Genomic DNA, 16,686 nt, shown 5'->3' on the forward strand with positions numbered 1-16,686 from the left:
ATTCCTGATCATTGCTTAAGAGATACAGAAAATGTTCACATTTACAAGCATTCCTATGCTAATTTTAGTGGGATGTTTGATTTGTGTGTGTGTGTGTAGGGGGGGACAGGACAGAGTCTTAGATAAACCAGGCTAGCCTTAAACTCACAGTGACTCAGCCCCCTGAGTGCTGGGCTTGTGTGTGCATGCCAGTGGCCAGCTGAATACCAGTGTCATAGCATGAGGAGGAGCCAGCCCTCAGCATCTCTAGGAGCTTTGCTCTGGGGTTCCAGATGCTGAGGTCTCACGTGTATGGTGTCATGTGTGCAGTCTTTCTGGGGAAATTGTCTTCGTTCTTCGAACCTGTTGAGATGACTTATAATAGCCGATTTGATGGCAATGCTCTGTAATCACATTGTGCTGTTTAGGGAATAATAACAAAAGGGCTCCATGTATTTGGTAGAGGTCTTCAAATATTCCCATCATGCAGATGCTTTAGCGTATGGTTCTAGAACCCATGAACATGGAGTGTTATTCTAAATTATGTTGAAAAGATGCATCGATGTGGTTAATTTAGAGATTGGGGGTCAGAGCTGACGTCACGATGAAGCCACTTTCCTTCCTAAGGTTCCAGCTTTGTTAATGTATTCAGTAGTGTAGATGAGCACATTGTTCATTGAGTGTATGTAAGGGACAAAAGTTACATTACTGGAGATAAACAAAGTCATTTATGAGTAATACATAGTTGTTACGAAGATTAGAAACAACAAAAGTGTTCAATTAAGACAGTGCAAGCAAATTGTCATCTTTACTAGGAAATACAACTTGGATGTTTGAAGTGATATAAAATAATGTATAAAGCCATGATGAAATCTTCATAATCCACTGTGAAAATAATGTTCACAAGATATAGTCCTATACAGTTCCACTTTTCTTTCTTTATGGAGAGCAAAGTTTACTTTTTTTTTTCTTTTTTTCGGAGATGGGGACCGAACCCAGGGCCTTGCGCTTGCTAGGCAAGCCCTCTACCGCTGAGCTAAATCCCCAACCCCTGCAAAGTTTACTTTTAAAAGCAGGAGAAACATTTATTTTTAAGAGTTTAGTGAATTGTGTATTTTAAGCCTCAAAAAAAGTTCCCTTTTGTCCCAAATTTTTCATTTTGAGTCTGACTTTTGAAGTCGGCCTCCTTTGACGCTGCAGACCCGGTTCTTAGATCATGGTGAATACACGGACACTTGCAGGGCCTGTGGCCAGGTTCTGAGGTAGAGCCTCGCCTCGCATCTCTGTGCTTTGAACACTTGCCACTTCCTTTGCAATGTGTTCTAGTTCGCTTGGCTGTTACTGTGATAAACACCATGACCAAAAGCAGCTTGGGAAAGAAAGGGTCTTTCTGCCTCAGGTTTCCAGATCAGAATCCATCATTGAGAGAAGAGGAAGCAGAGGAAGAGGAAGCTGGTGGCAGAAACCGTGGAGGAATGGTGCTCACTCTGGCTTGCTCGTCTATATATGTCTGTCTGTCTCTCTGTCTGTCTTTCTTTCTGTATGTGTATATATATATATATGTATATATATATATCATGTACCATCTATAGGATACTGGGCCCTCCTACATTAGTCAAGATGATCAGTCTTACAGACCAGTCTGATCTATTCATCTTCCTTGAGATTCCTTCTTCCTAGGTAACTGAGGTTGTGTCAGGTTGACAATAAAACTAACCAGCACACAGTTTAAGCATTTATGTTGTTGTCGTCATCATCATCATCATCATCATAATCATCACCACCACCACCACCACCATCGCTGAGGGACTGAGCCAAAAGCTCTCGCATGTCAGGCAAGCACGCTACTCTTGAGCTATAGCCCAACTCAATTCGCAAAACATTTTTTTTTAAAGAACAGCGCTGAGATTGCCCTTAGGATCTTGCCTATGTTAGATAATGTGTTATGTTAGACATCTTACTACCACACCTGCGAGTTTTAAACTGTCTATGGTGCGGGTGGATGAGCCAAAGACGTAAAAATCCCCTCCCCATCTCCATGGTTTGTCAGTGACTTCTCAGACTGCAGGGTCCACGTTGCTGCAGTAGGAGCTCCTGGAAACTCGGTTTAGGTTCTTGTGCATAAGGATTGGGGCAGATGGTTGTATCACGTAGTAGATGGCATGATTTCTCTTTGAAGTAAAGCTGTCCATTTAAAGGTTCGACATCTGGTGTTTCTAATGAACATGAAGTTATTTGTGGAAATCGCTGATTACATTTTGAGTAGATTTTTTAAAAAAGTAGCTGCTGTTTGAAAGCATCAGGGAGTACTTCAGTAAAAACTGGAGGGTGTCAGGTCCTGACAAGGGGCGTTCCCCCTGGGTGACAGTCGTGTTTCTGGGGCTGTTTGCTTGACTCTGTGGAAAATCTGCCATCTCGATGGCCTGAGGAGTCACAGAGTAAGCCTAAGGACAGTTTGTGTTGTAAAGGGAAAGGTCCTGGAACACAGCGAACCACACGGGGAGGAGCCCCAGAGTCACCATGAAACTGGAGCCTAACACAGTTGGCTGAGCAGTGAACCGCTGAGGTGAGGGGGTGCCAGGAGAACGTCAGCCTGAGAGGCAGTGAAGCCTGGTGCAGAGGAGAGACCAGGAGTTTGAACTTTTTCAACTTGTGGGTCACGGCCCCTTTGGGGGTCAAACAGCCCTTTCACAGAAAACACAGATAATTATATTACAATTCATAACAGTAGCAAAATTACACTTACGAATTAGCAACAAAAATGATTTCATGGTTGGGGTCACCACAGCATGAGGAACTGCATTAAAGGGTTGCAGCACTAGGAAGGTTGACAGCCATTGCTCCAGAACAAATTATCCTTGTCAGAGGGATATAATGTACCTTTTCTATTTCTCATTCTCGGCGCCCAGTAATTAAAAATTAACTATGAAGTCGGGACCAAAGCGATGGCTCAGTGGTTCTGAGCACTGGCTGTTCTTCCAGAGGACCCGGGTTTGATTCGCAGAATCCACATGGCACCCCACATAACTGTCTATTCACTCCAGTGCCTGGGATCCAACGCCCTTTTCTGGCCTCCATGGACTCCAAGCACACATGTGGTGCATGGACATCCATGTAGGCAAAATACCAGTAGATATAAAACATTACACAAGGGAGATAGAGCCACAACGCTCAGGTTTGGTATCAGTAAACAGTGATATTAAGCCATAAATGGTCAAACAACATAAAGACATCATGGACACATAGGGGATCTCAGAGAGCTACATTTTAAAAGAACTGAATAATTCTAGAACTGACAGGAATTGTTTGTGTTTTCTTTCCTTTATCTTTCTTTTTGGTTGGTTGATTGTTTTGTTCAAGACAGGGTTTCTCTGTGTAACCCTGGCTGTCTTGGAACTCACTCTGTAGATCTGGCTGGCTTCGAACTCCTATCTGCCTGGCTCTGCCTCTTAAGTGCTGGGAATGCACCACCACCACCTGGCAGTTGTTTTGTGATATTAAAGATCACATTAGATGGGCACAGGCTGGGACTGGAAAAACAGGAAGAAAAGGTTCACAGCTAATAAAGCAGCAGTCAAAGGAGAGATTGGAAGCCAGTGAGTCTCTTCCGAGCCCCAGGAACAGACCACGCAGCTAGGAAGTACGTATCAGTAGAAGAGATAAAGTCAACGGAGTATAAAATACTTGAAAAACTAATGATCAAAACTTTCTTCAAAAACACTTACAGATCTCATGAGCAGAGTCCCCTCCTGTAAGTCAGGAACTCATGATCACGCACAGGAGTCATACTCACAAAGAGATGCCCTAGAAAGTAACCGGGCAACCATAGTGCATGCTGTCACAAAGAGACTTCAGCCTTGGCACCACTGATGTCTGGGGTTGAGTCATTGTTAGGCCCTCCCTGTTTAGCAGCCTCTTTATCTTGTATGTATTCGACACTCCAGCAGTGAGAGGCACGGTTAGGACTGGTAAAATGTGCAGAAGAAAAGACTGTTCTCCCCTTTGAGTTAATACGAAACCAGTACAGCGGCACGGTTGACTTTGTAATGCACGCAGACAGTTATTTCACAGTCCTAATGCCAGGGCCAGTGTGGAGCAAGCGCAGTGTGAGCAGAAGGTTCTTACATGGTACACGAATGTGCTTCACAATCCAGAGGGAGCCGTTAACAAATATCAGCAGTTCAAACAGCAAGGAGAACTGACTTTTCGCATGTTCAAAAATGGTACTGAACAATAACGAACTGGAGGAGTTTGTAGATTCATTTCCAGTCACCACATCATTTTGTTTAAGTGATTGCCAGTTTTCAACAACAACAACAAAATCAATGGGGAAAAAACAAAATCAGACAGATCAGGAAATGTAGCCCGTTGTGGTGCTTTGAATAGGAATGACCCCGATAGGCTCATAGATTTGAATGCCTTATCCTTACGGAGTGGAAGTGCTTGACAGTGATTAGGAGGTGTGGCCTTTTGGAGTAGGCGTGGCCTTGTTGGAGGAAGTGGCTAGGCTTTGGGTTTTCAGTTGTTGAAGACAGGTCCTGTGTCTCTTCCTTCTGCCTATCAAACCAGATGTAGATCTCTCAGCTGCTCTCAAGCAGCATCTCTGCCATGCTTCCTGCCTGAGCATTCCCGTGGCCATGATGTCAGCAATAGAACATTCACAAAGACATCGTGCACAGGGGAAGCGGGTAATACAAAATGCTCATAAGGTCACCTGGGCCTTGGATTTAGGAGACAGAGGTAATAAGGAATTAAAGTGAATCAAATGGAAAGAAAGACCTTGGGCAGTGTGGGAGCTAGGTCACACCAAGCAGGCTGTCAACAAAGTAAAAACTTCATTAGGGAACAGCAGCAGATGTCAGCAGGGACAAGAGCGACAAGGATGGAGATGACCCATACCGAGAACCAGGAAGGAAAAAGAACCACAGCTGTACTGGGCAAGGGCTTGGTGCACAGTCAGTAAAAATTCGCATTCCTCACAAATCTCAGGTTACTGTGTGACGAAGAGTTTTACTCAAGAGAATTTGAATGTCTACATACCAGTTTATACACTAACGTTTCTGGTAGATTATCTGTAAAGGGAAAAGCCCAGTTTTTCACCAGTTAGCAAGCAAATGAGCAGTACAATATTGTTCAGCAGACGAACCACGAAAGCACGCTGAGTGAAGTAAGCCAGAGGCCACGTGTATGATTCTGTTTGTGTGCAATGTTCAGAGTAAGTAAATCTGTAGAAAAGTCAGAGTAGTGCTCCGGGAGTGCAGGAAGAGTCAGAGTGGTTATCGATGGCAGAGGGAGGGGCTGCTCTAGAATCAGACGTCTGAGAGTCTTACAGCTCTGTGCATAGAAGCAAACACTAGACTCTGGATAAGTTGTGTTTAACTTTTAATTATATGCATGTGTGTCCATGTCGGGGTTCATGCCCTTGAGCAGGTGCCTGCAGAGGGCAGAAGGGTGTGACAGATCTCCCGGAGCTGGAGTTGACCAATGTGGGTGCCAGGAACTGGACTTATATTCTCTGTAAGAGCAGTATACACACCTTAACTGTTGAACCACCTTGCCAGCCTGGACTGTGGTATTTTAGAAACAAACTTTAACTATACTAAATGGGGGAAGCATATTTACTTAGTGTTTCTGAAGTTTCAAAGTATGTACCAGTAACCATGTTAACCGGGCGTTTTCCAATCTAGAGCTATTAAGAAGTCAGTTTTCAGTAGGCTCCCTCCCCGTTTCCCTGGTTATAGTTTCTGTGCTCACCGCTGAGATGCAGCCGATTTCCCCCCAAGCTACATGTCCTAAATATTTGAAGTGGACTGTGAGAAATGAAGCCAGAAACAAATGGAGTTATTTTAAAGTCTAATAGCGTTGTAATCTGAAAGATCTTAATTTGGATACATACAGTTTGAAATTTCAGAGTTTGAGGTAAAGAAGAACAGGTGTGTCTGCATCAGATGACTGTTAGAAGTCCATGTTACAGGGGCCTATGAGCCAGCTTATTAAATATTGATTTAATACCTGAGTATAACCTCTAACTACAGTCTGACAAAACAATAGAACGTTCCTTCCTGCTCCCTTTTAATAAAGTAGAAAAAAGGTCAACATTTATCAGGGTCTTTTTGGCGTGACATAATCATTAGTTTTCAGTAATAGGAAGGATAATTTAGAAATTCCTTCATCGTTTTCTGTGGCCATTAAACTGTGACTTGGGTTTTTCTTTCCACACTTGGCTTGGGGCAGCCGCCTGGCTCACCGTCAGGAGTCCTTTGCATTGGCAAGCTGTAGTCTTGTGTTTCCCTAGTAACAGGGATCTTTCCTACTGGGAAACTGGCCACCCAACCCAAGGAATCAGCTGCAGAATGTGTGATGAGGTGGGGTGGGCACAAACCCAAAACTGAACTAAAAAGCAGTGGAATCTGGGTCCTTAGAGAGCCTAATGCTGCCACCTAGTGGGAAAATAGTGCAAAAGCTCATCATGTTGTATGACATCGGATAAGAGTGGAAATTTTTGCTGTCATAACTTCAGCACTCAGGAAGCCTCAGCCTTACATTGTGGTTCCAAAAGTCAGAAACCTGGGAAGAATCATGATATGCAGTTTTACATCATCCTGAGGAGAGCAGGTTATACTGTGTGTGTGTGTGTGTGGGGAGATGGACTGATGGATGGATGGACGGATGGACGGACACAGACAGACTGCTTGTGTTTATACTGTAGATGCAGGTGACTGTGGAGGCCAGAAGAGGGACCCCTTCAATCTGAACCTAGAGAAGATGGTGAGCTCACTAGTGTGGTCCTCTGCAAGAGCAGCAAGTGCTTTGTTAGCCATGGGGCTATCTGTCCAGCCCACAGTTTTTAAATTGTTTTGTTTTGTTGAGACATGATCTTACCATGTACCCTGGCAGGCCGTAAATTCAGATATCTCCCCCCCCCCCGCCTCCTGAAGGCTGGGATCCTTGCAGGGCTGGGGCTGAAGGTGTCTGTCACCACACTCTGCTAGTAGCAGGTTGCACTCTAAACTCCCTGCTGTCCTGGGATGGGGTTTAAAATGAGCTTACGTGAAGAAAGTACCTGGATGTGCTGCATCTGCCAGGTGATCTACTGGCTCCCAAAGCTGCAAGCTGGGTAGCATCACTGGGCCAGAGTGAGCTCTGTTTCAAGTACATTTGAAAATTTTAAAAATGCTTATTTTGTGTGCAGGGCTGAGGGGCGCACATGTCCTGGTCTGCTTGTGGAGGCCACTGTGTGGCCCCCTAGAGGTAGGTCCCAGGTCACAACTCTTGATGCCAAGTGCCTTTTCCCACTGACTCCTCTCTAGTCTAGAAAGCCCTCAGATATAAGTTTGGGGAGAGCCAAGTGCACATTTCATGCTAGGTAAAGCCTAGGGCCCAAGACCTCAAGGGAAGGGTGTGAAGGAATTAAGCCTGCACGCCGACAGACAACAGGAAGTTGCTCCGTGTGCTTTGTTTCTTTTTGTGGCTATTTTTTTTTTATTTTTCTTATTCATTTTTAGTTCTGAGTTTGTTTTTCTCAGAGTACTATGGTTGCTTCAAAAATCCCAGCTGTTCCCCACTCGCCAATCCCTACAAGCCAGCCATCTTTGATGTACTGAATCAGAATTATCCTTCTCCCACTGCTATGGCATTTTTCATTTTCCTCATGTTTTTCTGTGACATTCAAGCTCACCTCTTCTATCTCAGTTGGCTTTCACCTCTTTGATTTCTGTTGGTAGGCTCTGAACGATGTAAAAATTTGAATAAAAAGCGTCCGGTGTCTATCTGGTTTGGGAGAATAAAGATGATCTAGAAGGGAACAGTTCAAGCTCTTGCTTTAGGAGAAGGATGAAGCATGGATTACCATGCAGCATGGAGAGAGGGAGGTAGAGGGCAGTTTTGCCCGCTGTGAGAGGTATTTGCATCTTGCTCCTTGTGGTTTGAATATGCTTGGCCCAGGGATTTACACTACTAGGAGGTGTGGCCTTGTTGGAGGGAGTGTGTCACTGTGGGGGTGGGCTTTGTGACCCTCCTAGCCATGTGGGAGACAGACTTCTCCTGTCAGCCTTGGATGGAGATGTAGAACTCCTGTCTACAGCAGTCTCATGTCTGCCTGGATGCTGCCATGCTCCTTTCTTGATGATACTGGACTGAACCTCTGAACCTATTTAAGTCAGCCCCAATTAAATGCTGTCCTTCATAAGAATTGCCTTGGCTGTGGTGTCTGTTCACAGAAGTAAAACTCTTAAGACACCCCTCATGTTTGGGAAAATCTCATTTACAGAATGGGCTGCTGGTTGGCTGTGTTGGTGGCTAAGGTCTTTTAAATGAAGGTGCTGACAGAGATGTCTGGGCTCTGCAGTGGGAGTCAGCCAGGGAAGAGCTGCACACCCTGGCAAGTGTCAGCCTAAGTTTCACCTGTGTTCCTCCCTGCCCCCACCTCCACGATTTCCAAGCCAATACTTAAGAGTTGTTCACCTCGGTGAATAATACCTTGGGGCAGTGGTTCTCACCCTTCTTAATGCTATGACTCTTTTATACAGCTCCTCGTGTTCTGGTGATCCACAACCATAAAACTTTGTTGCTAATTCCTAACTGATTTTGCTACTGATATGAACTGTAATACAGAATACCTGACCCAGGGGTTGAGGGCCACTGCCTTAGACCAAGGTTGTAGGAGTGAGTACCAGTTGAGCAGGGGAGCTCAGGTTTTCAGGGTTCTGTCATTCTGGCTTTTTAAAAATGCTCAGAATGAAACCAATGCAATGGCTACTATGCCACTGAACAACCCATGAGCTCTCGCGTCTTGTGACAGGATGATGGGGGGACAAAGGCTGACCCTATGATGCAGTCTTTTTAAGGTTTTAAAAGTGACAATTGTGAGGGGCTGGGGATTTAGCTCAGTGGTAGAGCGCTTACCTTGGAAGCGCAAGGCCCTGGGTTCGGTCCCCAGCTCCGAAAAAAAAGAACCAAAAAAAAAAAAAAAAAAAAAAAAGTGACAATTGTGGACTCAAAAGACACCGTATGTGAGAACTCTCCAGCGGTGTTAGCAAGCTGACCGCATTGCGTATCTGGGCTGCATAACGGCCTCAGCAAGCATCTCACACTTTTGTAGGGAAAGGTCACAGGCTGTGCTGTACCAGAACCACCTTGCTGTACCAGTTAATGTGGCCGCTTCCAGACTGGACTCTCAGGAAGGGAGCCTGGACATCTGATTATTTGTGGCCTCCAGGTTCTGAGACCCCATCACTCTTGATAGTCATCATTTTCCCCGACACCGCTCAACAAGTTCTCTGCACCCAGTTGCTAGGCAGACTGAACATACTTCCTCACACAGGCCTGCTTGTTAGCCTGCCTCCTCCATCAGAAACAGGTCTGGCTTGTGGTTCGTAAAGGTTCTCGATGGGACTGTGGTGCTGGGATGGAGCATAGGGCCTCCTGCGTGCCAGAAGGCTGCTCTTCAACTGAACCGCACCAGGCTCTCCACAGGTGACTCTTGTAGAGACTTGAAAGTCTAATCCCCATGGCAAAGGTGGTTTTCTATTTCTCCAGTTTCGGTATCCCGTGTTTCTGCATTCACAGCAACTCAGGGTAGCATGCTTTTCTCACGGACATCTTCACTGACTTCCTCACAGGTGTCCTCCTTGAGGAATGAGAAGCGAGGCTCCTCCTATCTCATCTCTGCCCCAGAAGGAGGCCCGGTAGAACTCGCTGGCCAGCACCCTCAGGACACGGGAGTGAGCTACACAGAGACCTACTTGAAGAAGAAGCGTGTGTACTAAGCCTGGTGTCTCCTGCCCGCCGCTGCGGTCCCCTGCAGCGCCTGCTGCTCCTCGCTGCCTTAACTCCATTCACACTAGCCATATCCTTGATACGGGTGTCTGACTTCCCAGGAGGAACTGACTGCAGCAGGCAGATCAGCCAAATACCCAACTAGCAATAAGAAACATCACCGGCCGAGGGCATTTCCCACTAGCGCTAGACGTGTCTTAATCCATGTGGTAAGGACTCCTCCGCCCACTGGAGAATCTGCATTCCAACAGTCCTTGTTTCGGGCCTGGGAACAATTTTGACATCATATATAAAGTCTGAAGCAATAAACGGGAAACCGTTTCGTTTCCTTAGCCTTAGAATGAATTTCTTGTAAGCCAATGTGCATTCACCTTCCTCTCCCCACTAAGAATCGTCTCCTCTGCAGCCTTTCCTCAGACTGCAAGGGTGGCCATACCACCCAATGGCCACAGTAGACTCTCATCTTGCAGACTCCATTAGCTCCACAAAGCCACACCATACCAACCCAGTGGCAGAGGGGCAGTGATGTCACTTCAGATCCTTCACTTCTGAGGCAGCATCTACCATATATACCTTTTGTGGAAAACAGAGTATTTCAGGAAAAGTAACTTTTGTATATAATACAAGAGTTAGTGGAGTACACACTAGGGCCACCTAGCTTTGTGCTGCCTGAAATGTCCGGGGGTAGGGGACGACTTACAACATGAAACTGCAATTTCAGTGTCCCCAAGATGTCATTTGGAACCCATTGAGGCTTGCTCATTTATACATTATGTAGTTACTTTTGTATCACAATCGGAACTAAGTAGCCCCAGGAGAAAACCACAGAGCCTGCAAAGGCAGGGACATTTACTCTTTTCCTTCATGTGTAAGATTTGCTAGCCTGTCTCCCAATTCCTTTTATCTTACGCAAGACATGAGCATGGAGAGGAGCCAAGGTTTTTCTGCCGTGTCACGGCATACAGCAATGAAGGTCTTGTCAGCAGACAAGGCCGAGCCCCGGCAGAGCAGTGCACACAGCCGTTCCTGAGGGAGGCTGTGGACAGCGTGGGGCAGTTCTGAGCTAACAGGCTCTACCTCACTCTGGTTTATTACTCATTCTTTGGTAGTTGTTAAGCTGAAAGGTAATGGCCATTTAATCCAATTCACTTCTGAAAGAACGTTTGTCTTTATTAATGTGACTTTTGGTGAAGATCTTGGTATTAATACCAAGTGAGAAACCTTTTTCCATCTAGAAATTTCTATTTGTTCACTGTTAAGAGACTATACCTGATAAAGTGTGGGATCTCAATGATCCTAGTTTATAGGATCGGATCATTAAAATACCTTATTTGGAGGACTTATCATTTTTGACTGATATAGCTCTCCAGCATTAATTATAAAGACTAAAACTGGTACATATGTTATAATGCTTTATAAAGAATTTTACCTGGTCTAATTTATTGCATATATCAGCTTTCATTGAAAAATTACAGCCAAAAAAATGTAACTAGGACAGTCCTAGGCAAGGGCCCCAGCAGACAGCTAATGGCGTCTCCTCCTCCGGTACCTCCTTCCCCGCCTCTCGCTGCAGCCTGAGGAAGCAGTGCAGAGAACTTAAGAGACACTTTGCATTACGTGTGGGTCCTCCACCGTGCCAGCCCACGCCCACTATTATTAGGCAGAAGTGGAAGTCAAGTGGTGTTAGTACGAGGTCACTACAACCAACCCCCACAAGTCTATGCTGTTATTTTTCTGTGTCAGCTAATGGTTTCAAATGCTTCTCAAGATGCAAGCTTAATATTAAAAGGCATATGCATGTGAAGTCTTTAGTACGTTTATTGTATAAAGAATAAACAAAGTGCATATAGAGCGGGCCACAGGTTTGAAGTAAACAGGGACTACGGTAATGTACAGCAACTAAACAAATTTAAACCGCAAGAGCACTGTTGGTACTAACTTGATCCTGAATTCTTTAGGGGGTGGGGCTCAAAAGGTGAAAAAAATATCAAACAAGTATTAAACAGCATTATTAATAAGTTTGCCAGACTCCTGGTCATGAATAACTTTGTGGTTCGCATTGAATCCTGAACTGAACATTGTTGACTACCTAGCTACCTCCAAGTAAACTGAGAACTACCTAGCAAACTCTGAACTTCAGTCCGGTGGGCCGAGCTGGGTCTTCCTTTTTGTAGTTTTGCAGTATAGGGTGGTGATATCTCCTGTTTGCAAAACTGTTGGCAGCTTGCCCCCAGGGGATCGTTAGGAAGGAGTAAGCACTAATATTCTCAACGGCAGAAGTGACAGCATCCAGAGGAATCTGTCTGCTGGAAGGCAGGCTGTGCATGAGAACACAGTCGCGGTCTGGTTCTCGTGAAGTAGCATGCAGAGTGTATGTGCCAGGCTCCTCCTGCCGCACAGGTCTGTCCCACAGTGGGAACCAGTGCTTAGCCAAGAGAACAGCAGCTGTGCCACTGCACGCACAGCTTAAAACTGCGGTCCTACTAGGGAGCAGGGATAGACTTTCTTTACTAGAAACAATAGTATACTAAGTGGCATCTGCTTGTACTATCACTGTATAGACATTGAGATTTCAGGGCAAGAGAGAGTTTCAGCCAAGTCCACACTTTTTCTCTAAGATCACATCCCAGCAGCACGGTGCCAGACGTCCTTTGCTACACAACTGATAGTTCCAACTGTTCCAAAACGAGTGGCTTCGGCACATTCTAGTATTTTGGTGGTCGTTATTCATCACTAAATTTAAGATGTTACAACTTTAAAGAGAAAGTTTCACACACTGAGTGACCATGTGACATATACATGTATATATGTAACTCGAGTATTTGTTGATCAACTTTAGAGGCAAAATACAAACTTTTTCACTTAAAAAACGTTTTTAAATGGCTTGGGAGAGAAGGACTTGATAAATGGGAATTTAAATGTTCATGCTTCTTATTTTAAAAGTGCTTCAAATCCTTCAATAAGGTTCTGAAAGGTTGTCCGATTAGATGGTTGGAATTCCCAGCATTTTCTCATAAGCTGATAAACCTATGAAAAATAAAAGAACAGTATGAATAATGTCAGATTTGTGAGATTCTAAAACATGAGAGGCCGCAAAGCTGGCTGTGTGGATGAAGTACTTGCCCCACAAGAGTAACTGAAGTTCAGAGCCATGACACACATTTCAAACATACGTGTGCAGCAGCTGCAAGGCAAACTGGCCAGACTAGCAGAGTCAGGAGGGCTAACTTCAAGAACAAAACCAGACCAACCAAGGAGACACTACATCAACCTCTGGCATCCAGAAGCATCCACACCTTCAAAACCACGGAATTATCAACAATAAGTTGGAAACTGTCTTTCCTTAATAGGAATAACTTAAAATACAGAAATAATAGTTCATAAATGGTATTAACATTTGTTTAACTCACAGGTTAATCAAGCTCACTACCCCCTTCACCATCACGGCAGCTCACTCTGACCAGACAATTCTGAACATCTAAAGAGCCCAGTGCTGAAAGGCTTGATCCAGCTTAGAATCTAGAACACTGAAAATGCTAGTGAGTGGGATAAATTTATCTGAGCAATGGCATGAGCCCTTCTGGGAAGGCAACCAGGCATGGTATGGAGGCCTCAGCTCCCTGAGAGGAGCCTTGCTTGAGCATCAGTATCAGCCCCAACAAGGGGGATGGATGTCTTCTCAGTGTGGATGCTGTAAACGGAGCCTAGGTCCTCTGAAAGCATTTCACATACTCTTCACCAGGGGCCAACTCTAGCCAGTGCAGGGTCTTCTGTCCTCTTTCTTCCCTCCCCTCCCCTGCGGGCTAAGTCAGGCTATAAAAACATTAGAAAGGAAGTTTCCTTCCCAGGAAGGGGACACAGCTACCTCATCGGGACAGTTGGGTGGACAGGACAGGCGCTTTCCTTCTTTCAGAGTATTCACAAGCCGTGTTACTGTCATCTGGCCATGAGTTGGGCCTATCATTTTCAGGAACAACTATGTAAAATAAAACCAAAAACAAAGGTGAGGTGAAGCTTCCACGTGTAAGTAGAACTTAAAGCAACAAAGCCTTTTTCTTTCATAACTGCAAGTGAAAATCTAAAACCCTTATTTGCACTCTCGAGGACTGATCCATAAAATCAACATCTGAGGGGACCAACCACAGCTTTCAGTCATATGGAAACAAAGCCCCTACCCAATGGTCAAAGCTCATCATCCTCTCTTGAGATGACCCTCACCATAAAAACCTGGGTCATCTTATTGAATTCTTCACTTGTGAAGGCAAACTTTGCCAGACCGTGCCAAGTAGCACGCTGTAACCCTCTCCACATGGCACACTGACCAGACTCCATTTAAGAGGTAGCAGTTAACACTTACGGCCATGGGACTAAAATCTGAGTCACAGTACGTGAGCAACTCGTGCAGTGTCACTCCAAAAGACCAGACATCAGAGGCGATATAAAATTTACACTGGATTAAACACTCCGGAGCGTACCTGAAAGGAAAACAAGGAGTGAGCCTTTATTTCCTCCAAAAAATTAGAGCACCTCAGGAAAGCCACTTCTCTGTTCTTCAGAATGTGTCACACATGTGCTTCTGAGGGAAATGTGGCCTGCCAGTCTGTTCATACTGCCACAGTGCATAGCTTGCATATGAAGCAGCAGCCCAGCAGCTCAGAGCAGCATGTCACTTGCCCTCAAATGAGATTTGTGTTCCTGATGTCCCAGGGACATCCTTTTAGGGAGGGAACATTCACCTGCAGATGAGCCCCATGTTATGTCCCTGTAAGCTAAGAGTCAGCGTCCTCCCTGGCATCAGCGTTTTGGTGAATGACGCCCAGATGCCCATAGCAGGGGTCAAGGCATCGCAGAACTGGTTTCCTGATTATTCCTCAGACAAATCCACTCGCTACTGTTTTAACCTGTCCTACCTGGACTACTGAAGCGGCCGACCCAGATTCCCTTGTTCCTTTCTTGTTCCCCTGCATGGTGACCTTCAGTACAAACTTGTATCCTTCAACTCTGGTCAAGTCCTGGCTCTGACTCAGCCACCCACTACAAAGCTGCCCAGTGAGACTCACTTGGTTTCAGATCCTCTCTGATTTCTGTCAGCAGAACAGCACAGTTCCAGCCACTCCCCTTTTCTTTCAGCTTTTACCCAATCACACAGGGCCTTTTAAAAACCCAGGTCTGAAGCCTGCACCACTGCTCCACCAAGTGGCTCTCTCACCCATAATTCAGGATTCACTTGCACAATCATGAGCCTCAAAAACACTTCGTTTTTTTTTTTGTTTTTTTTTTTTTCTGATCCAATTGATGAGATATAATTGCCCACCGAAACATACAAAGCCCTGTACACATCCATCCCTTAAGAACATTCATAACAACCTGTGAAGGTGCAGCGTGGAATCTTAACGTCCGCCTCCATGTTCTCTCGGTGCCTTCCCCTCCCTTCTCCATTCTCCCAGCCTAAACACTTCGTTTTTAAATGAGAAAGGAAGAGTACGGATATGCTTTGCAGGTGGAAGGCTCTGTGTCTGCATGAGAAGCATCAGGGTCAACAGGCAGCCTTCCTCAGGAAAGTGTTCCAGGTTGAAAGATGGTGGTGGTCAGCGTGTGGCTCTCTAACTAGGTAACACCTAGCCACGTATCCCTCTTGCAGGTTCTCCATGATTGGCCAATGCGCACCCTGTGGCCCTGTCATTGCTCCAGGCCTTCTACATGGATGCATTAAGAGCCAGCCTCTTCCACCTGCTCACAGCTCTGAGAACTGTGGCGGATGCTGCCTGCTCACATGAGACTACAGAGGCCGAACTGATGATGGCCAGAGCTCTCCCATCTTCAAAAGCTGGTGCTAAATCTCAACTGTCAGCAGAGCAGCTGAGAGGCACCCAAGCACAGCTTCAAGGGCCTTCAAGACAAAGCTAAGCGTCAAAGCACTGATGAGATGGTTTACATACCAAAACACTGGGCTGTCCCGGTCATCCTTGACTGTGTAGTACTCCTTATCGGTCTCAATTGCTTTGGTTAAACCAAAGTCTCCGATCTTCACTTGGTGTTCACTCTCAACAAGGACATTTCTTGCTGCTAAGTCCCGGTGAACATATTGCCGAGAGCCCAGATAGTCCATCCCCTAGGAGGAAAGTGTGGCTCAGGCCCATTGCAAAGGGAGACATACTATAAAGACTCAAACAGGCCATCCCTAGGAGAGCAGTGGGTCCCACCCACTGAAGTCCCTTCAGCTTGTGTTTTTATCTTCCACTGCACAATTAGAAAGAAGGCATTTCATTCCCAGATCACTAACAATTTTGTTACAAGGGTAAACACTACAGAAGTCCAAGTAAAGCTGTTGACTTAACAAGCCCACGCACCTGCAGAGTGGAGGCTCATGTTTCATGTGAATGGTGCAGAATTAAAAACAGTTCACTTAGAGTGCCCCACTGAGGTCTAATGACTGACCATTTACCCAGTACAAAATGCCTGTTTTTCCTGTTGGTGTGTTTTTACCTTACAAATCTGGATGGCATATTTTAGCTGCTGTTTGAGGTTGATTTTGTTCTTATTCTTTGGCAGATATTCCTTTAGGCTTCCCGAAGGCAGAAACTCCATGATGAGCTTGATACCATTCCCTCCTATTTAGGAGAAACTGGCATCAGATGAGGTTGCAAGGAGGAAGGAGCTTGGGGCTTGGCAGAAAGGGCCTGGGGGTGGGGCTTGTCAGTTTAGCCCCTGAAGCATGGGGAAGAGCCCACCTGCAGAGGCACAGACACTCAGCAGCAAACAGGAGTCATAGCCCCAGGTCCTGTCTCATCTAGGTAATGCAGCCCTAGTGCTCTGTGCATCACTAGACAAGCGATCAGTTGTAAAAATCATAGCCCACACCCTTTTACTACCAGTTTTAAGGCACACGCACGAGTAGTAGGCCACCTTGCAGATATGTTACAGTATTAG

At 45.5% G+C, this 16,686-nt stretch overlaps 2 protein-coding genes across 10 annotated transcripts in view; one reads left to right on the forward strand and one right to left on the reverse strand.

The window, feature by feature from the left end:
• Positions 1–14,232, forward strand: part of Raver2 (ribonucleoprotein, PTB-binding 2) — a 101,475-nt gene extending 87,243 nt beyond the window's left edge. For 4 of the 5 annotated variants that reach the window (XM_063287969.1, XM_063287970.1, XM_039110292.2 and 1 more), the window contains one exon: positions 9,600–14,232. In XM_063287969.1, coding sequence (XP_063144039.1) covers positions 9,600–9,746 — 147 coding nt within the window. In that variant the 3' untranslated portion in view covers positions 9,747–14,232. The remainder of the gene's footprint in view (positions 1–9,599) is intronic. The other variant, NM_001191867.1, reaches the window with a different exon arrangement.
• Jak1 (Janus kinase 1) overlaps positions 11,557–16,686 on the reverse strand; it is a 108,602-nt gene continuing 103,472 nt past the window's right edge. For 4 of the 5 annotated variants that reach the window (XM_006238452.5, XM_063288511.1, XM_063288512.1 and 1 more), the window contains exons 21-25: positions 16,243–16,367; positions 15,696–15,868; positions 14,114–14,231; positions 13,622–13,732; positions 11,557–12,783 (exon numbers count right to left, since the gene is read on the reverse strand). In XM_006238452.5, coding sequence (XP_006238514.1) covers positions 12,688–12,783; positions 13,622–13,732; positions 14,114–14,231; positions 15,696–15,868; positions 16,243–16,367 — 623 coding nt within the window. In that variant the 3' untranslated portion in view covers positions 11,557–12,687. The remainder of the gene's footprint in view (positions 12,784–13,621; positions 13,733–14,113; positions 14,232–15,695; positions 15,869–16,242; positions 16,368–16,686) is intronic. The other variant, NM_053466.1, reaches the window with a different exon arrangement.

This window comes from Rattus norvegicus, chromosome 5 (assembly GCF_036323735.1).
Source record: "Rattus norvegicus strain BN/NHsdMcwi chromosome 5, GRCr8, whole genome shotgun sequence".
Classification (NCBI taxonomy): Eukaryota; Metazoa; Chordata; class Mammalia; order Rodentia; family Muridae; genus Rattus; species Rattus norvegicus.